At 33.5% G+C, this 21595-nt stretch overlaps 2 protein-coding genes and 1 non-coding gene across 4 annotated transcripts; 1 reads left to right on the top strand and 2 right to left on the bottom strand.

The window, feature by feature from the left end:
• Window positions 1-3817: 3817 nt before the first annotated feature.
• On the bottom strand, window positions 3818-7130 carry LOC131011070 (putative HVA22-like protein g). Of its 2 annotated transcripts, XM_057938824.1 has the most exons (8): window positions 6852-7078; window positions 6323-6445; window positions 5759-5799; window positions 5568-5666; window positions 5424-5480; window positions 5281-5344; window positions 4980-5186; window positions 3818-4354 (listed from the first exon to the last, which is right to left on the bottom strand). In XM_057938824.1, the coding sequence occupies exons 3-8, from the start codon at window positions 5788-5790 to the stop codon at window positions 3965-3967; spliced, it is 849 nt and encodes a 282-aa protein (XP_057794807.1). In that variant the 5' UTR covers window positions 5791-5799; window positions 6323-6445; window positions 6852-7078; the 3' UTR covers window positions 3818-3964. The 2 variants fall into 2 exon arrangements, with proteins under 2 accessions (XP_057794807.1, XP_057794806.1); XM_057938823.1 differs by lacking the exon at window positions 6323-6445 and having other exon boundaries at window positions 6852-7130.
• A 4969-nt stretch (window positions 7131-12099) lies between these two features.
• Window positions 12100-15415, top strand: LOC131011069 (protein SPA, chloroplastic). The gene is made up of 5 exons (XM_057938822.1): window positions 12100-12454; window positions 12534-12617; window positions 12747-12798; window positions 14815-14971; window positions 15110-15415. Exons 1-5 carry the CDS (start codon window positions 12296-12298, stop codon window positions 15129-15131), a joined length of 474 nt encoding a protein of 157 aa, XP_057794805.1. The 5' UTR covers window positions 12100-12295; the 3' UTR covers window positions 15132-15415.
• Window positions 15416-16440: 1025 nt separating this feature from the next.
• Window positions 16441-16522, bottom strand: TRNAS-UGA (transfer RNA serine (anticodon UGA)). Its single transcript has one exon. It is a non-coding gene; the product is annotated as a tRNA-Ser (tRNA).
• Between the last annotated feature and the right edge of the window lie 5073 nt (window positions 16523-21595).

Below are 21595 nucleotides of genomic sequence, written 5' to 3'. Positions count from 1 at the left end.
ATTTAAATTTTATTTTGTGCTTTGCATATTAATTTAAAAAAAATACGAGAGTGATTCCTCTGCCGAGTGATTCCTCTGGCGAGAGTGATTCCTCTGCCGGGTGATTCCTCTGGCGAGTGATTCCTCTGCCGGGTGATTCCTCTGGCGAGTGATTCCTCTGCCGGGTGATTCCTCTGGCGAGTGATTCCTCTGGTGAGTGATTCATCTGGCGAGTGATTCCTCTGGCGAGTGATTCCTCTGCCGAGTGATTCCTCTGCCGAGTGATTCCTCTGGCGAGTGATTCCTCTGGCGAGTGATTCCTCTGCCGAGTGATTCCTCTGGCGAGTGATTCCTCTGCCGGGTGATTCCTCTGGCGAGTGATTCCTCTGCCGGGTGATTCCTCTGGCGAGTGATTCCTCTGGCGAGTGATTCCTCTGTCGAGTGACTCCTCTGGCGAAAGCTATCTCGCTGCTCCCCGTGATTTCCCTGGTATCACCATTCCTCTGCTCTGACAGAGAAATCACCTTTCCCCTGCTCTGGTGCGGAACTAACTTTAGAGAGAGAGAGGAGTCAAAGCAAGTGGATAAACATAGTTAACGGATAAGATATTATATGCAAGTGGATAATTAAGCATGTGTTATTTATCCAATACTTGATGGCTAAGTAAATGGGGTTAATAAAACAACACCTTTCTCTTTCATCCCTCATAACAGACGTCTCTTTCCTCTCTCTTCTCTCTCTCCTCTCTCGACTGTCATCACCCAACACCATTGATGAGGTTACTCCACCCTTCTTGGCACATTCATTATCCCTTCGGTAAGAAGTTAAACCATCAACTCCTCATTCAAGCAACAACTAGAACGAATTTCAACCGAAACCTCTTAAGGTTCCCTCTTGAGCCCTTATCTCATTTACTCAACTGTAAATTCAAGCATATCAATGGTGTCATTCCAGTAAACCAACATACCAGTATAAGTTTTGCAAGTGCATACACTCTGTTCGTTTATAATTTTACAAGCATGACATGAAATTGCATTTTTATTTTGCAATAAAGTATTTATGATTTAATTGGTTTTATTTATAATTCCAATTACTAAAGAAAGATGAGTAAGAATATTGTTGGTGTTCTTAACTCAAGAGAAAACGTTTTCAATTATTTATTCTTTAAATTTTGAAAACCCGGCTAAGTGAATCATAGAATATTAAGCACTTCACCGTGACTTAAGATTAGATTCAAGGAGACCTATTGAGAATAGTTTTCTTGTAGGCTTTGAGCAACAGGAGGATTAGCACTGCTATTCCGATTCAGAGATAACGTTAAACGACTGGCTTTGCCTATACAGGTGGGCTTATTTTTCCAAATGTATGATTTAGCTATTGAGCTTAAATGTTCGTGAAAAATAAACTGTTTATCCAATAAAATGTTTATGTGCACTCTGCTCTGTTTAAGGCTCGCCACAACGAATCAATTGAGGTTCTCTTATGACCTAACACGTTATTTGAGAATTGTGTACACTGTTAGCTGACTCGGTGGGTTGATCTCCATTCGGGCACTAACTAAGAGGCGTTATAAGGGTGCTTGCTGGATGTGTTCCGAAGCATGTAATGTAAGGGCCTGTCTGGGTAGCATCCCGAGGTCAAAAGTAAACTTGTCTGGGTTACGCCCTCTGTTCAAGTAATGGGAGAAATGGATCCGTCGGTGGCTAAAAGGTCCGGGATCACAGCGAGTAACAGAAATGAGTGTGACATCTGCGCGCAAAACTAAGTACATATATATATATATAAATGAAATATTTTAACATGCTTAGAAGTTCTTTCACTTTAAAAACCTTCTAAGTCATGTCAAGTACGATTGGATAAACTGTTCTTCAGATTATGAAATGTTTTAAAGTTGCAGCCCACTAAGTACATTAGTACTTAGCCCAAATATTTTCAAATGTTTTTCAGGTTGATGGCAGGTGTTGACGGGGAGAGCTGAGGCTAGAGTTCAACTCCGTGTTTTGACTTCCGCTGTAGTACTAGCCTTTATTTGTCTTTCGTTTCCTTGACTTAAGACATTTTGTTATGACTCTGAATGATATCTTTTGATAAGCTTAAACTCTTGACTCTTAAGCATTTTGATTAATGAATGTTGGTTATTCGAAGCATGAAACTAAACTTGTGGTCCTGAAGTTGTAATGTTTGTTGATGGATTAGTATCGTTTGGATGTCTGTCTTTCTTCATCCAAAGGGGCGAAGCCCGATTTATCATCCCATTATACGTATTTTACAAGGTTTTTCCCTTGTTCATTTCAATGATTTAGTTGCACCTCAGTTATACTTATTCCTTTAGAAATTGGGGTGTGACAGAATGTGAGGGAGAAAGATAGAGTGTGCGTGTTTAGTACAACGAATTTTATGGACAATATAATTTTGTTCAAAATACTAAAAGTTGGCTAAAAATTAAATAATTTAAGTTGATGTAATCAACTTATATGTAACCAATTTTTAGGGTGGATAGTTTTCTCCAAACATAATGAAATCTTTGTCGGACATTGTAATATTGTATTTTCACTCCAAATTATGATAATATTATTATGAGGTCTTTTAATGTACAGAAACGATCATTTACCCACCGTGGACAAGCATAACGTACCCACTACTGATGTGATAATTTCAATTAAAAAAGAGAATTGATAAAATTTACTCTAATTAAAATTGCAATATCAGTGGTAGGCAAGTTATGCTTTATCCACGATGAATTAGTGATCGTTTCTATTTTGGTATAATAGTATTTTTCTATATTGCATTGTTTTCTCTTATCTTCAAGAAAAAATAATACTAAAATATGATAAATTTTCTTAATTTTCGTTCTCTTATAGTATTAATTTTATGATAAATTTGAAACAAAAAAGAAGATACCCTTAGAAGTTAATGGCGTTTTGTTCATTCTTCTTCTAGGTTGGACCATTAATAGCTTATTTATTTATTTATTTATTTTACTTGGACCATTAATAGCTTATACACGAAGTTATATCATTGAAATAAGTGTAATATTATACGGCTAATTTAATAGGTCCTACTATTTGTTTAGTGAGATAATTAAATATCAAATTATGAGATCCCAACCATGTGAAATCCCATGATGTTAGTGTTTACTTTGAAGGATTAGCTTTGATAGATAAAAATATTGAGACTAATTCCTTATTTACTTAGATGAATTAAAACTTTGAGATATCTCAATGTCCTTGATTATTTTTATCATTCAAGCTAATTTTGATTGATTCTTATTCAAGCTAGTTTTACTTTATTCTTTTCCCATGAAAAAAATGGGATTAGAAAAATCCTTCTCTTAAGGATAAAAATACTGAATTATGCATATAATCAATCATGCAAAATAAACGCCCCTTAAAAAAATGATCCGTTCTCTTTAAATGTAAACTTTTATGAAAAAGAAAAAAAAAGAAAGAAAAGAGAAGAAACGATGAAAAAAATTATCATGCCATTTTTTTACTCATATTTTCTATTAAAAAAATATGAAAAAATATTAACACACCATTACTCTATAATAATATTATCATGTAATTGAGTGAAAAGGAAGAACAAAGAGCTACCCAAATTTCTTTCCATGTTGCCAAAAAAAATTATCCACCTTACAATGAAAAAAGTAAAAATTGGTCAGAATATATAATTCCCACCATTTTCAATAAAAGAGAAGGCACCGTAAATGAAAAAAAGAAAAAGAAAAAGAAAAGATTCCAAAAGTACGACCACAAAATTGAAATTCAAAGAAATGAATGATACCCAACCTAATGAAACGTTGCTGGGCACTTGGGACCTGTTCTAACAGAGGGAGAAATTGATTTGGAATTTTTATTTGTTTGAATTATGAAACTATAGCTTGTATTGTTGACAGTGGCAGAATGTATATCAACATCAACAACCCAACAACACTATCCCATTCACCTTGCAAGTAATTACATGTTGAATAACTACTCTCCTTGTTTCAGCGATCCGATGATGGAGCACGTGTTCTCCGAGACCTAGCTCGTGTCACTCGGACAGGTTCTTCCATGACTACTTCTTGTGGGGGAGGTTGCGCGGCGGCTTCCTTTGGTACCGGAGGGACTGAATCAACTTGCATTACCTGAACTTCACTGGAAGTCGAAGATTTTGCCGTTTCAACAAGGGGCAGGGTTGGAGTGGTTTTTTGTTCACTCAAGACCGCAGGCACAGCTTTAGCTTTTGAATCTTGCAAAGGCCCTGCTTCATCTGTTGAGTCATCTAGCTGCTCGCTCAAAGACGCATCGGAAGCAGGAGATCCGGGTTGTCCATTTTGTGGCTGCGAAGCAACAGTCGATGTGCGGGTCGATGGCATTCCAGGTTTCTCGACTCTCTGCAATGTAGATAAAAAAAACTGAGTTAGTACTAGTTGTGGCTGAACCGAACAAAGGTTAAGACCATATACCAAAATAATTTTTGAAAAAATAAAATAAAAGAAAATGAGAAAAAACCGATAAACAAATTACTGACATGTTGTCAACATAAACTGGAAATGATCATATGATTGTCCATCTCATAGCAACTGAAGTTGTGATCTTCTATAGTCTTAGTTCCAATGAAAGTAAAGACTTGACTACTTGCGATACCAAAAGTGGAAAGCACACCACACAACTTAAGCATTTCAAGAATACTAATAAAATTAGATTGTGAGTGCATCTATTTAACGTGATCTGGCTTCAAGATTCACAACCGTGAACAAAGAACATTATGGGTTTTAGATATTAGATGCATGATCTGGGTTTGAGACTACATAAAGGGCAAGACTTTTGTCAAATGCATAAGATATTGCTGCTTCACAATATAAGAATTTAGAGTAGGAAACCAAAGCATTCAACCACAGTTCAATTCCATAGAACAAAAACTAGAAATCCAGAAACAAGAATTGCCATAACTGTAAACAGATGGTATGGTTGAACTTGAACCAAAGTAGTCCAGAAATAACGTATTCCAGTACATACCTGAACTGGTCGAGGTGGAGTTGACTGTGAAGCAATATACTGCAGAATATCAAAAATTCTAGTCTGACCATAGTTCGCAACCTTCTGCCAGTATGAGACAGCCATATCTCCAGCTCTTAACCTTAGCTCTAACAAATTACGATCAATTTCTGTCTCATGCTTAGCAACATATGGTCTAAAAAAGGAGTCATAAACATAAGCAGTTCCCTGAAATCAATTTAGTGAAGGAAACATATGAATAGAATGCACAATTGAGGTAACAATTGAAATAGGCAAAAGATTACATAAAGAAGATTGTCACCTTAGTTTTTGGAAACCATAAGTATATAAAGAAGGCCAACTTAGCTTCACCATACATTGGAACCCTTCAAAAAATATTTATAGATCAGAAAAAAATTAACAAAAACAATTAACTTTGTAGCACCTGAAGCATTGACAATTTACCAGCCAATGAACATGTCACCAATCCTTTCACATACAGTCAATCCAGCCACCAAAATCCTGAAAGTTAAACATGAAGCACCACCTTAAAAAATATAAACTAAATTATCTGGATGATGAACTGGATATAATAGTAAATAACTATACCAGTACTGGCACCAAAACCGAAGTTGGCTAATGTCAGGCTTATTCATCTCCACAGTTTTAAAGCATTCATATGCAGGATAAACATAGCCAAATATCAGCCTGCAAGAAGTCTAGAAACTAAGTAACATGTGCAAATGGAAATGAATGTGACTAAATCTTTAATGGAGTAAAAGAGTGCACGTGGTTCATACACAAGTGCTCTAGTGAGAAAAGATCCAATCATCTTGAGCCCCTGTCATAGATAAATATTTATAAGGTCAAGTCAGCACTTCAGTGAATCAGAAAATAGCTCACAAAAAAAAGGGGGGGAAACCAAAGAATAATAAGCTTGCAAGCATAAAGTTTGGTATAAATCTCAAGTAACCAGGGAAACATTATGCTGTCGTCTATCTTTTACTTCTAAACACAGCTTTTAAAAGTCACAAGTACCCCCTTGATTCTGCTTGAGATTTGTATTCAGGCAACTTTCTACAAGAAACTTTAGTTGCAATTAGAGTGAAATGAAACATGATTTAGTGATTTAGTAGGTATTTATATCTGCAAATAACAGAAAACTTTATAGACAATCACCGTTTATCTTTCTCTAATATCACATCTTGCATATTTAATATTCTAAATAAAGAACCCCCAATTGATACAAAGCATACAAGACACAAATCAGTTTGCACGCATGCTAATCACTCATTTTTATTAGCAAAACCAAGATCCAAACTGAACATCAAACCACTATAAATTCCAGCTACACTTGATCTTACCCAAAAGGCCAACAAATGGTACAAAACCACAAAATCCTGCTAATTCTGACCAATTCATCTCATTTAGCATTCAAATGTCCACCAAGCTACAACTGAAACGTCGGCCATAATGGGGACTGAAAACTGAAATGTAATATCTCTAAATTAGTTCGTGAAATGCGGTATTCCTCCATCTGTGGCCACCAATAATGACAAACTGCGCCATATATTTTTCTAAACCTATTCCGACCGCAATTTCCAGAGTCCACGAAATATCATCTAGGACAGTTGAATCAGAACCTTAAAATCTTTTCATAAAGAGAAAGGAGAAGAAAATCAGATTACAAACCTAAGCGGCAATTCACAAAATAATTCAACCACATCCGAAAATGCACGAGGCACATAATACACTTTGAACAGACAAATAACAAAATATTGATGATTGAAAACAATCGAGAATCAAAAAACTGTATAAGTTTTTTGAAACGAGAGATTCAGCAACAGTAAACTAAAGCCGGTACAACGCAGAGTCCAAAAGATAGGAAATGACCGTTTGCTGAGCGTCGCGAAGATGAGCGCAGAGACTAGGTAAGAAGTGGGATTGGACAATTGCGATTATATCGCCGCCGCACAACAAGTGGAGCCGTCGCGGTGAAGCGTTGGAGCGTCGGCTGGGGTAGAGTGAGAAGACGAGAAGGGGACCAGATTTTGACGGTAACGTTTTGAAATCCTGTGTATTTCCCAGAGCCTTTATTTTGAGTTTCTCAAGGGTTATAATGTGGAGGGGTGCACCTGCACCACGGTCTTAACGTGTGTTTTTAGCAATGTACCGTTAAAAGACTTAAATATTGCGAATTTGATTTTATCTAATTGTGGAATATAATAATAATACGATGAAATGCTTCCGAATGTTACATTTTTTGTCAGCTCAGCAGCACTACTATCACACGTGTGCATTGCGCCATGTTCAAAATTATTAATCTTGCATCTCATCAAACTGAGTTTAAAGTTTCAAACATATTACCATATGATCAAATATATTGGGGATAATGAATGCTCTTGCAGTCAACCAAAAATCAAGTCATACAATTTTTTTAAAAGTTGAATATTGCTGTCATGCAACAAACTCAATAGTTTGAATTTTTAACATTATGAAATTTCCCTAATCGTTCTTTATACCCTAAAAAAAGTACAATAAAATTAAGGTATATATATATATATTACATCACCAATATTCCAATATTTGCAAAGTCAAACATATTTCTGATTATAGAATATAGCAAAACAAATTCAAGCTATAAATCTCTATATACTATATCTATAGTAGATTCAAATAAATTCAAGTAATTAACGGATATAGAAAGTAATTCATAAAACAAAAAATGAAATTTATATATAAATAATTATAATAAGTATATATATGCATGCATAAAATAAGTACAAATATATAGAAATAAAAACGATCCAATGAGAATGGTTAAATCTTTAACTAGCTAGTATATATTGTTCAATCTAACATTAATTGTTTTTTAGCAACCTTTATTATCATACTTGACATTAACGAATCTATATGGTTTAGAAAGATAACCTTTTGAGCTTCTAAAGAGATGTTATCAATCTTACTAGAGACACATGTTCTTCATAGGGGTCGAATTAGAATAATAAATCTCAATGTGATTTTATTAGGGAGCCTTCACTTTGATGGATGGGAAAATGAGGGATATATAACAAAAAAAAAATCTTTAAATATCTTTTTTTTTTATCTTACATTTTACACGAAAGAGAAGTTCATTATTTTTTTTTCTTATTTTCACTTCAAGGAGGGATAATATTATCCATCCTTGAAGTGAAAATAAGGAAAGAAAAATGATAAACTTCTCTTTTGTGTAAAATGTGGGATAAGAAATGAGACATTTAAAGGCATAAATTTTTGTTATTCCTCCATTTAGAGCACCAATCTGTAACAGAACAAACGTAATGGGATTTACCATAAAAATAAAATAAAAAATACGAGTATGTATGTATGTCTTTTCATATTTATTTTTTCTTTAATTGTTCTAATGTCGTGTTATTATTCTTTGTTAGATAGAAATTAAGTTAGTTCACTTTTAATTTGTTATCGTTCGTATGAGTTTCATAACACGTCAATTTTTAAATTTTCGTGTGAATAAAAATGAGAATTGATAATGAATAAGCCAATAAAATTTATAAATAAGTTTTTTTTATATATAATATACGAATAACCAGTCAAATATGAGTTCGATAATTTCATCACATTAACTAAATTACAACTATTCGTAGATTTATATTGCATTATCTCACGAAAAATAACATTTTCATTGATCCCAATAAATATATTTAGATGCAGTATTTTATTATGTCCAAGTATGAAGAATATAACTTTCGCCAATATTTAAAGCTACATAGGATAGAATCCTCAACTGAAATTCAAATTAAGCCAATATATTCACAATTCATTTATTGTTTAGAAGATTGAAAATGACGTTGTTATAAGAAATTGGAAATGTCCATGTCGATAATATATTACGACATATGAAAGTAGAGAATAATAATTATGTATGTAGAATGTAGTGAATACATATGGATAATGAGGCAGAGCAAAGTATATTATTTAACCAGTTGAAAAGCAAGAAAAAAGAATAAAGAAAGTACGTAATCGGTAATTCTAGTCTTCGCATGTACTTTTAGCTCCCTTATCCACTTTATTGGGTTCCCTAATTATAAACTTAATTTTATACTACTATTATAGATCACTCTCTACGCATCACTATTCGCTATCCACCACGCCATGTAAAAAGAAAAAGATTGTTAATTAGCTTCAATATTTCATTATGTATGTTACAGACGGGAAAGTGGCGTTATTCTTCTTCATTTATTTCTTATTTTGAATTCAAGACAGGAGATTTTGAGGCTAACTTCTCTCTCTATATATATATACACGCAGGGGCGCTCCAATGAGACCCCCTAATTTTAGTGAGATCTAGGACACGATCTGATGCGTTTATTTTATCAATCCTATGGCTGATATCTCCAATGAGACCCCCTAATTTTAGTGAGATCTAGGACACGATCTGATGCGTTTATTTTATCAATCCTATGGCTGATATTGTATCTGGAGGGTGATTTTTTTTTTTCGCAGGGTTCGAATCCTAGAGGGAACAAAATATTTTAAATTTTGTTATTCATCAGTATATACTGCCTTGTTCATCAATATATATATATCTTATTCATTTTCGATTTTTTAAATTTTATTTTTCATCAGTACCTACATTTTATTCGTTAGATATACGTTTTGTTCATTAGTATTATATGTCTTATTCATTGTCCTCATGTTACACGAAAAATAAGGGGTCTCACTGGAGCGCGCCCCTATACACACATTTTTCTATTTGTTTAGTATCCATATTTAGAAATTGATTGATTAATAAAAATAAGATAACTAATAGAATAAATAATAGTAATAAATTAATCATTAAAATTAATTATCTTATGAGTGAGATAAAATTGTTTTTCAAAGAAAAATAATAAAATAAGAGATGGCTTTGGTTTTTATCTCAGACCAAACATATAAACTTTTTATTTTTATTTGTATTAAATAATTATTATATATATGTAATACTTTGATATAGGTTCTCTATTATATGGAGATTACTAGAAGTTTAATGTACAGTTGAAGATTTTAATTATATTTTAATATTATATCTAATTTTTTCTATATAGGTTTTTAAGTCGGCGATAATCACTTAAATTGATTTAGGATTTAAATTTGTAGAAAATATCAATTAAAAATGTATAAAATGAGAATTTTAAAATAAATATGAATAAATGGTTGAGAAGATATCAAGTAGGAATCCGATTAAAGAAAGAGCTCCAATTCATAATCTTCTTATATATAATACTAATATTTTTCTAATAATCATTAAAAATTCATGACATTTAAAAATAAATTAAAGTTAATATCTTATATCGACAACATACCAAAGTCAAAGGTAACAAACTATTATTAGTACTTTTTAGAATAATAGTAGTCATCTCCATTTACCTTCGGCATATTGTACCCTATCCCTATGAAACTGAAAATAAATCTCCGAACTTCCTGTAATTTGCATTTTATTTGGATTTTGTTTTCCTTCATAAATTGTTGGAAGTGGAATCTCAAGACTGAGCCTATATTTGATTGAACTTTTATGCATATTGAAAAAAAAAATTAATTAATTAAATTCAATATTTAGTGGTTGATTTAGATAACGAGTTAATCATTATTCTTATTTGAAGGTAACACAATCACCAATTTATTACCCATCAAAATGAAGAAAAAACAAAAGAAAAAAAAATTCTTACTAATGATTCATTTTCATTAGTGAACCAAACACTCAATAAAAAATACTATTCATCTCCTTTATTTGATTCTATTCTATTTCTATTTCTCAACTTGAACCAAACGAGCCATTGGATATTCCCCGGAGAATGTATATTCATTCCACTCATTTAATTAATAAGTTCCCTTCGAAATAAAGTGTAATTAAATTAAGGGTTAATTACGCCAAAAACCATGAACTATACCTCCATTTCCAAATTTACCATGAACTTTGTTTTTTATCAGCAATTCCATGAATTTAAAGGGTTGATCAATTTTTCCATGCTTTTTTGCTCCGGTGAAGCTCCGAGCTGAGATGGCAATTACGAGCTGACATGGCGCCGACATGGCGCCTACTATGACTAAAAATTGACACATGACAACTACGGGCTGACATGGCGCCGACAGGGCACTGCCCTCTGCCGCCGCCGCCCTGCCACCCTTCTCCACCACCATCTCCAGATCAGCCACCCTATGCCGCCGCCCTCTGCTGCGTTCTCCCACCACCACACCAGATCCGCCGCCTTCATCTTCCCCCTCGCGCCACCACCACACTAGATCCACCGTTTCCCTCCCTCCTGAATCCGCCGCATTCATCTTCCCCCTGGTGCGCGGCTGTGGTTGTGGTTCAATTTACAGGCCTCGCAGAACACGAATTCATGCGGTTCGTTTCTGCTCTTCTTCTTCTTGTCGCTTGAAATTGAGTTCGCCGCCTTTGGCTCTCCTTTTCCCAGCCCGGCGCGACAGCAGATCCGACCTGCGACCTAACAGCAGCACATGGAGCCGCTGTCTCCCTCCCTCCTCCCACCCCCAAATTGAAACCCTAGGACCGCCTCCCTCCTCTCACCACCGGCGCCGCGCCACAGATCTTAATTTCAGAATCGCGGCGGCGGCGAACGACCTGGTGGCGAAGATGTGGCCCTAGGACCGCCTCCCTCCTCCCACCGCCGCGAAAATCTGACTCCAGCGAGAAGCAGACTCCCTCCTCCCACCGCCAAGCGGTCCCGATGACGTCTAGTGAATTTCCCGGCTATGAGGCATGGTTGGGGCTCAAAACGACGTCGTTTTATCCCCCCAACTAAACAACGTCGTTTTGATTCAGTTCCGGCGATGCCATGTCAGCATTCAATTTGGGGATTTTTGAAAGTCATGGAAAAATTGATCAACCCTTTAAATTCATGGAATTGCTGATAAAAAACAAAGTTCATGGTAAATTTGGAAATGGAGGTATAGTTCATGGTTTTTGGCGTAATTAACCCTTAAATTAATAATTTTATTTTTAATTAATAAAGTGATAGTTTAAATTATTTAAAAGATTAATATATGTGAGTTATTGTACATTTCTTGTTTATTTGACACGAATTCTATTATGAAAAAGTAATTTAATTTTAAAATATTATATTTCCGTGTTTGGTTAAATAACGAAAATGTTGGTGGAAATTTTGAAGAAAATCCCATTTCCAAAATTTTCCCTGGCGAAGATTGAAGTGAGCCCCACACAATCCACATTCCGCCACTGAAACACCAAGAGATTCTCCTCTCTTTACTCAATTTTGCTGCTACGATTCCACCATTTTCATTCAAGGATTTGCTAAAATTGATAGGGAAAAGGGAAAATGTTAGCTGCACCTTCAGCTTCTCGCCTCAACTCTCCATTTGTCTACTGCCCCCTTAAGCTTTCCTCTCCATCTTCATTTCCCACAAAATCCCTCAAAACGCAACGCTCTCCGGCTTCGTATCCATGCGTCAGAGCAGTTGATCTTGATCAGAACACAGTAAATAATATTTTTATATTCTTCTAAGCTTTGTTAATTTGTTCTCGATTGCTAATGTCGTTAATGAAGTTGTTTGCAGATAGTGGCAATTACAGTTGGGGTGGTCAGTGTTGCAGTCGGGATTGGGATTCCTGTTTTCTATGAGACCCAAATTGACAGTGCTGTGGGTTTTCTGTTACCTTTTTTCTTTTCATTTCCCCCCTTTTGAATTGCTTAGAGTGACTGTTGAATGATACATTGATAGAGTTTAATGTTGAGTTGGTGATATGGAATCTTTACTGTTTCTTTGCAGGCCAAGAGAGAAAATACTCAGGCATGCTTCCCCTGTAATGGCTCCGGTTCTCGTAAGTCATTCTCTTTATTCTCATTGTTCCTAAATTGAGATTTCTAACCGATGTACAATAGTTGAAAGTCCTTCTTTGTTTAATTTGATGGTGTGTTTAGAAAGTTAGAACATGATGCAAACTATAGATGCTGCTATCCCATTATGAAATTTGTATCCGTCAATCTATTACATTTGCATATTACAAAAATTTGTCTAACCTTACACACACACACACATTCTACGTGTGCTATATATGGAATAGGTTTGTGGAGATATTGCTCCCAAGTACAAAGAGAATGCATGATATGTCCTTATCAGTAATGGTTCCATGAAATTTTAGTTGTATGAAATTTGGAGGCTGTAATTGGGAAAACAGAGTTTTTTCTACAACAATACTTAAAGAAAGAAAACACTGTTTAGATGAGGTACCACTGTTCTCTTAGAACCTTAAAAGAAGTTTATTATTCTTGGTTGTTCTTTTGCTCCTTTTTACTTTCGAAAAAATATGTTAAGAAAATAGTACCCAGTATGTGTATGAGAAAGCTATCCTCCGACACTGGAGGTGCGTTTTATCTAACACTAGACAAATGGTATCTTGTGGTGTCAACGCATGATGGTGTACACTGTACAGTAGGAGAATGGAGAACAGAGTTGGGTGGATTTTGATTTGACTTTTTAATTATAATTTCCTGAATTAATATTGACATTGTAGATTCTTTTTAAAGAAGCATAGCCTTTTCATTATGAAAGTTCACCAAAGCCTCATTTATTCTAGAAAATATATCAGTCCCAGAATGCCAAGTAATTTTGTGCTATAAAGTAAACTTAGTCATACCAAGCTAGTATCAGCTCTGATTTTCCTTACATAGAATTCTTACCATATACAGAAGCTAAAACAACCCATTTAGAAATTTAGTTGTAAAGATAATGCTAAAACAAGATTAAGGCCTGACAACTGACTCGTCACTCATTGGTCTGTTTTACTAGTAAGAGCCATGCTACTTCAACTCCAAACAAAATGACAATTCTCATGCCTAGTATGCCCAATAAGAGGGCTCAGTAACAAACCGCTTCTTCCAGTGCATGCCCCATTTGTTCTGCCCGTAACAATCCAATTAAAGATCCCAGTGAAGAAATATTTAAAATTCCATATTTGGAGACCAAGGCCTTCAATTAATTATGATGATCAATGGATAAGTAAAAGAATATAGAGTATGTCAGTTTTGTGGAGTGCTATCCAGTTAGCCATATCTGATGATCAATCTGTTTAAAAATCTGTCCAGTTCTGAAAAAAGAAGGTTTTCAAATGTTAATCTCTCGATTTTTCTTTTTCTCTTTTTTGTTGATGCACTAATGTGTGTGGCTTCGTGTTAGGCATTATGTATTGACTGAAATGAGACTACTCCAGTGCTGTTTTTTGGTTAAGAAGAGGTCTCTGGCTTTTCAGTTAACAGAATAATGTAATGAAAGGATAAGCTAAAGTTAATGCAATAAGAAAGATTAACAGGTGTGGTGATAATGATATGTCCAAATTCCATTAATTAATTGGAGAACTGGAAGACATTATAAGCCATCACTAATGGGAGACTGCTATGCATATGAGTTTGTGTGCTGATGAATTCGTTTTTTAAAAGCAAATGACTTTGCAATCTTTCTTTGTGACATAATAATGAAGAATCTCAATATCTTTATAGTTTATGCTCTTGCTGCATTATGCTGCATTTCAGTGAAAAGTAAAATGGTAGGGCTGGTTGTCCTTACTGTTGGAAAAGTTAACTGATGCAACTTCCATTATATAGTGAACATACACCATTACATATCGCTTTCTCAAACCTGACATTCTGGAACTTCTCAGAAGTGACATGTATTACTCTCTTAAAATATAACTAAATTTCTGTCTCTGTTGTATTAAATCTTATTGCTAAACCAAGATTTTAGTAAAAATGAACTGAGTGCTAAACCAAGATTTTTAATCATTTGTTACAGCTACACGGTATTATTCAGATCACATCTAAAAATTACAAATTTTCGGCAGAAAAATGTAGATTTTGCACGGGTACCGGCAGTGTCTCTGTTGATCTAGGTGGTGATGAGAAAGAAATCTCTCGGTGCATCAATTGTGACGGGGCTGGCTCATTGACGTGCACCACGTGCCAGGGCAGCGGCATTCAACCTCGTTACCTTGATCGTAGGTGAGTTGATTGATCATATATATATATATGATACAAATCCTGACATATGTACAGCACAGAAGAATGGCGATTGTATGCCTTGTAATGGCCACCTATTGATGATGAATACTTATTTTTCTTCTGTTTTGCCTCGAACAGAGAATTTAAGGATGATGACTGAGTGCTGCAGAGAACATGGCCGCGTTCGGATGAATTCTTTGATGCCAAATTAACTTGTTTTGAAGTTACATAGATGGGGCATTGACACATATTTTGCGCAAATATATTTTTCTGTGTATTTTTTTGACTTTGGAGTCAAGATTATTACGTTCATGTAATGTGTTAGTACTATATCAGTTGTTGGGTTTTACAGATGTATTTGATGTATCATGCTAGAGTTGTTCACTGCAAAACAGAGAGGATCCATTTATGTCATTATGTGGAAAGAAGAAATTATATCTTCTATTTTTGGTGGTATATATTATAATCGAGTTGCGTTGCATAGAGTTAATATTTTGTCGAGCTCGATTTAGAGTCCCAATTGAAAAGTTTGATTTTCGAAGATTTTGGATCTTGTGTGTTATGAGCCCAATTCAGTTTTATTATCTTTTGAAGTTAATTAGCTTCAACAATATTAATATTGATTTCTAGTATGAAAAAAGCTTTTTTCAATTTTGATTTAGCTAAGATACTAATTTTTGGGATTATAGCCAAAAAATACACGAACTTTGATAAAAGTTGCAATTTTCACCTGAACTTTTAAATTGACCAAAATATACGTGAACTTATATTTTTTGTTGTAAATTTCACCTCGACGGAGTTCAATCATTGCAAGTTCAGGTGAAATTTACAACAAAAAATATAAGTTCAGGTATATTTTGGCTAATTTGAAAGTTCAGTTGAAAATTGCAATTTTTATCAAAGTTCGTGTATTTTTTTGCTATAATCCCTTTTGAAAAACAAAATACAAACAATTTTGTGTACTAACGTTTATATGAGTATATGATAGGGTTGGATTTGGGAATCAAAGTGGGTATTTTACACATACACACTATCAATGTGAATATTATTATAATTAATTAATTAATTAATTAATTAATGAAGAAAGAGTAGGTCAAAATTAGTATGTTATCTCTGAACAAAAAATATAACATTTCCATGTAATGTATCCACGTGAATTTATAGTGTGCTCAATCAGCAGTCAGCCGTCAGAAAAAAAAAATGTATAATTGAAAAAAAGTTGATAGTAATGTATAATTGCAGAAAATGTATTTGTTCAAAATTTCGCCAAAAAAAAAAAACAAAAAAAAAAAACGAGTATTTAGTGAATGATTTCACAAAACAAAGAAAAAAAATTACAGCATAAGGTCTAATTGAAAAGGATGGATAGTAAGAGATAATTGCAGAAAATATATTTAGTGAAAAATTCCGAAAAAGAAAAAGAAAAAAAGAGTATTTACTGAAAATTTTCGCAAGGAAAAAGAATAGAACGTCGACAGCAGGGTTCGAACCTGCGCGGGCGAAGCCCAACAGATTTCAAGTCTGTCTCCTTAACCACTCGGACATATCGACAACTTAAAATTATTATGTCAATAAATTAAATTACCTTTATAATATTACATGGTTAGATCTCATAATGATAAATTGACCATTCTCTCAAAGAACAAATAGAAGAAGGTCATATTGAGATGAAAACTAATGTATAAAGATCTAAAAATGTGTTTTGCCTTATATATTACTAACTACCAATTTATCACACATAAATATAGCCTGATCGCCTAAATGTCAATCACGTTAGAATCTAAAATGCTAAAATCATTGAATCAACTACAACTATAAAAGTGATTATTAGAAAATGATCCAACTCCTTCTCTCCTTTCGAAAACCATCCATCCTGTTTATTTAATCAGATAATCGTCAGCCTTTTGAAATAATTTTCAAAGATATTGATGCTATGAGCAATTAAATAATAATTAAATAATAAAATTGTATTCAACTAAAAAAAGTAATAAGATTATATTTTAGATATTCCAAGTGTGTTACTCATCAAAATTGCACGGCCGCTTATCGTACTCGTTCGCTACATAATTTGGGGTGCATTGATAAGATATACTTTATTAAATTTTCATATTTCATATTTTATTTTTATCTTCAATATACTTAAATTTCAGTATAGAAAATATAAAATATATGCATTGTACTTTTATTTTGATATGTATCGAGTTTTGATTTACCGTAGTAACCAACATATCGAAATTGTCATTTTATACTGAAACTAGTACATCCTCCCGTGCGATGCACGGGCCACAATATATTTATTTATTTTTAAAATTTTAATTTATATAAATATATTACTCCTTCCGTCTCACACTAATAGGTTCGTTTTCCTTTTTGAGACGTCTCACTCCAATAGGCTCGTTTTTCATTTTCAGTAAAGAAATTGTACTTAATTGGTGTAAACCACGCCACTTACTCCTGAAAAGTAAGTTTCTTAATCTCCGTGCCCAAAAGAAATGAGCCTATTGGAGTGAGACGAAGGGAGTATTATTTATGAGTTAAATTAATTAATAACAAAAAAAAATTCTGTTAATTTAAATATTAGTATTTGATAATTTATCAACTTAATGAGTAGGAGTATAAGTATTAAATTTGATGAGTATTGTATAATAATTAAATTTACTGATTATAAAGCATATAATTTAAGTGAATCTCATTTTGAGCAAATAACACTAAAACTATCAATAACAATATTAATAGACGTCATATAATAATTTTGGGCTCTTAAAAGTACGAACTGCAATATTATTAAAAGTTCATATTTAAATAACCCAAAAATAATTACAAAAATAGAAAAAATACGAATAATATAAAAACAAAATATAACAACAAATATGTTTATACAAACAAATAAATAATTTGTACATATTATTAAATAAATCTATATTACATTTTAAATTCTAATTTTAAGATAAATAACTATTTTTTTACAAATTCATATTGAAATTTCCTTCTCCTTAATTGCATTAAATTAAAATAATTATAATCAAACAATCATGTAAGTTTTTTTGCAAGAAAAAAAAAAGACATTTAATTATTTTTTCACCAACAAACGAAAACAAAATAAAGTAACTCATCTTTTATAGTACTCCCTCCATCCCAAACGAAATGTCCTATTTCTTTTCGGCACGGAGATTAAGAAATGTGTATAAAGTAGATAAAGAAGGTTGGTGGAAATTATTTAAATATTAAGTATAGAGAAAGTGTGTATTGCCAAAAAAGGGAACATGACATTTCGTTTGGGACAGCCAAAAAAGGAAAACATGACATTTCGTTTGGGACGGAGGGAATATTATATAAAGATGTATATACTTTATGTCAAATCTTAGAAAAAAATATTATAATGATATTTTTCTATTTTTCTAATATTATAAATATCTGAAGAAAGAAAGAGAGTAAAATAAAATGGTTCAAATAAGTTCAAAGAAAGGAGAATATAAAATAGAACCTAAACCTTGTATATTAAAGATTATACATAACACAAACTTAACAAATTTTGGTATTTTTTTAAAACTTTAAAATTTATATAGTTCAAAATATTATCTACTCTATCTCAAATTTGAGATAGTTCTTTGATATTTGATTATTATTTTCTATAAAATTAAAATTAACAAATATTTTTATAATATCGTCTCAACGTTTGTTGATAATAGTGCATCATATTTTTTAATTAAAAGTTTTTATTTACATATTTTTATGTTATGTTTGATAAAGTAATCCAACCAATAAATTTGATGTTTTATTTGTTCTTTTTATCAAAAGAGAAGAGAACATGATAAATTGTGTGGAGAGAGATTAATATATAGATAATATAATAACGTGGAGTGAATAAGGAGAGAGGGGGAAAAATGAAAGAATATAGAAAAAGAAAGAGGAGAGAGAAATATAATCACTTTAAAATTTTAAATTATAATAACTTATTTATTTCAAATTCACATTTAATTTAATGATTTTTATATCAAATTAAAAATCTTGTCATGATCTTTAATTTAAGATACATGTCGAATATATTTTCATAAATTAAATTTAAAGATTTTTAGAAAATTATCTAAATATGAAAAATAGGTTAGAAGAGAGAAAAAATTGGAATTGAGAATAAATGGGTGAATGTATAAGAAAATGAGGAGAGAGAAAATGTGGGAAAAAATGATAGTAGATGAAGCGTAAGTTATCTCAGATTTCTACATTTCTCTCTCCTCTCACCCCACTCTTTTAATTTCTAAACTTTTATCCTTAATTGATATTATAATTGCAAAAATGCCATTAAATTGGAGGGAAGAAAAATGGTGTTTTATATTATATATAGATTACGGTATGAAGCCAGTCTTCTGTGTGTAAGCCCTAACTTCTTTGCTTGCAACCTAAAGAATAATAGTACTAGTCATTGTCACTTGTCAGCATTCGACTAGATGGTTTTTTTAGGATAATAACTTAAGTTGATTTGAAGATTAGGATAATAACTTTCAAATTTGTAAAAATAAGACATTAATTAATAAGCATTGCACCCGCAGGACATTTATGGGTCAATTATTGAATTTTGGAACTTTTTTGCACGGACCAAGTACATAACAACCCGCATGGAGGGGTTGATTATGTGGCAAGCACGTCATTTTTACGGCTCCAGATAGGATGTCATGTGCTTGGTCCATATGGGAAAGTTCGAAAATTTGATAATTGACTGAGAAATATCATGCGGGTGCAAAACTTATTAATTAATGTCCTATTTTTACAAATCCAAAAGTTATTGTCCTAATTGTCAAATCAACCTAAGTTACTGTCCTAAAAAACCCTATGACTCGTCAGCATTGTATACCATTAAATTATTTTATTTAAAATATTTTTATCTAATTAACATCTAACAAATATAATAACGTCCTAATTAAAATCTATCACAAGTTCACAAGAAAATAAGCATAGTCAACATCTCACGACTCAACAATAAACCTCCAATACAATTCAAATTTATATAGGGTGTGGTTCTAGAGAGAACTACATTATTTGTGAGAACGTGAGAACCATAAAATCTAATGCATTTACTGTAAAAATTAATGCATTCGCTGTTAAAATTAATGCACTCAAAAAAATAAAAAAAATTGCTTCCTTCAGGATTCGAACCCAGGATCTGCATTCATCCAACAAGATGATACATCCACTGTAGATCTTGATAATCAAATGGCTGAAAATGGTTCTCCGTTCTTTTTTTATATATATAATTTATTAAAAGTTTAAAATACTCCCTCCGTCCCGCTATTCAAGTCTCATTTTCCTTTTTGGGTTGTTCCACCGATAATGTCCCGTTTCCTAAAAAGGAAATAATAAGGGGATGCTTAACTCACTAATTGTTCAACTAATAAACCCTTAATTAATTCATTTCCCCTCTATTCTCTATCTCTCTCTCTATCTCTCTTTCTCTCGTCATCCTCTCTGCGCCTGAGTCTCCACCGCCGTCGTCTGCTCGTCGCCGGAGGAAGCCTTCTCCTCCACCTTCACCGCCCTAGCCGTCTTCTTCTCCACTTGCCTTTCCCCTGCTTGTCGTCGGAGGAAGCTTTTCTCCGCCCTCACCGCAGCGCCTCGCCGTCTGTCACTTCTCTCATCGGTGACCGCAGCGCCTCGCCGCTCGTTTTCCGGCGACCAGGGCTCTACCCTTCTCGTGCCTTCCATCTGCAAAGAGACTCTCGGCTCTCTCTCTCTCTCTTTCTCTCTCTCTCTGCGCCTCGACCATCAGAAGCCCGCTCCAGATCTCTCTTTCTCTCTCTCTCTGTGCCTCGACCATCGACGACCAGAGGCTCGAGGCGATCTGCCGTGATTCGCATCAGAAGCCCGCTCCAACTGCGTCTATCTACCGTCCACCCCTCTGAATGAAACCTTAGCAGCGGCGCGGCGCGGCGGAGTGCGAGCGGCGGCGGCTTGAGTGAGAAGATGATCCAGATCTGTTCCTGAAATTTTCACTCTGTTCATGAAATTTTCTCCAATTTTGTTTGAGTTCGATCGGTTCGAAATCTATTTGATTTGTTTGAGTTCGATTGGTTCGAAATCTGTAGATTGGAATTGTTGATTGCAGATTTTTGTTCTTGCAAGTTTTTCACATTGGAATTGTAGATTGGAATTGTTGATTGCAGATTTTGGTTCGTGTGGTGTTCTTGCAAGTTTTTCAGATTGGAGTTCAGATTTTTGTTGATTCAGAATTGCAGATTTTTGTTCGTGTGATTGTAGATTGGAGTTCGATTGGTGTTCTTGTAAGTTTTTGCAAGTTCGATTGGTGTTCGTGTGGTGTTACTTGCAGATTGCAAGTTTTGCAGATTGGAATTCTGCTTTTGTGTTCTTGCAAGTTTTGCAGATTTTTGTCAACTTATGCCCATTAATTTTTAATTTAGGCAGGTAAAAATTTCATTAAACAAGCATAAAATTAATATAAATAAAATTACAGATTATATGAAAATAAATTAAAAAATTTAAGTCTTTTAATAATAATAAATTAGAAATAATTAGTTATTCCTTAAACACAAACTAAATCATGTGGACCACACTCTTAAATCATCTAATTTGCTTCTCCTTAATCTCCGTGCCGAAAAGAAATGGGACTTGAAT

Source organism: Salvia miltiorrhiza, chromosome 2 (genome assembly GCF_028751815.1).
Source record: "Salvia miltiorrhiza cultivar Shanhuang (shh) chromosome 2, IMPLAD_Smil_shh, whole genome shotgun sequence".
Lineage (NCBI taxonomy): Eukaryota > Viridiplantae > Streptophyta > Magnoliopsida > Lamiales > Lamiaceae > Salvia > Salvia miltiorrhiza.
The sequence above is the reverse complement of the archived record's forward strand: the minus strand, read 5'-3'. Positions and strand labels throughout refer to the sequence as shown.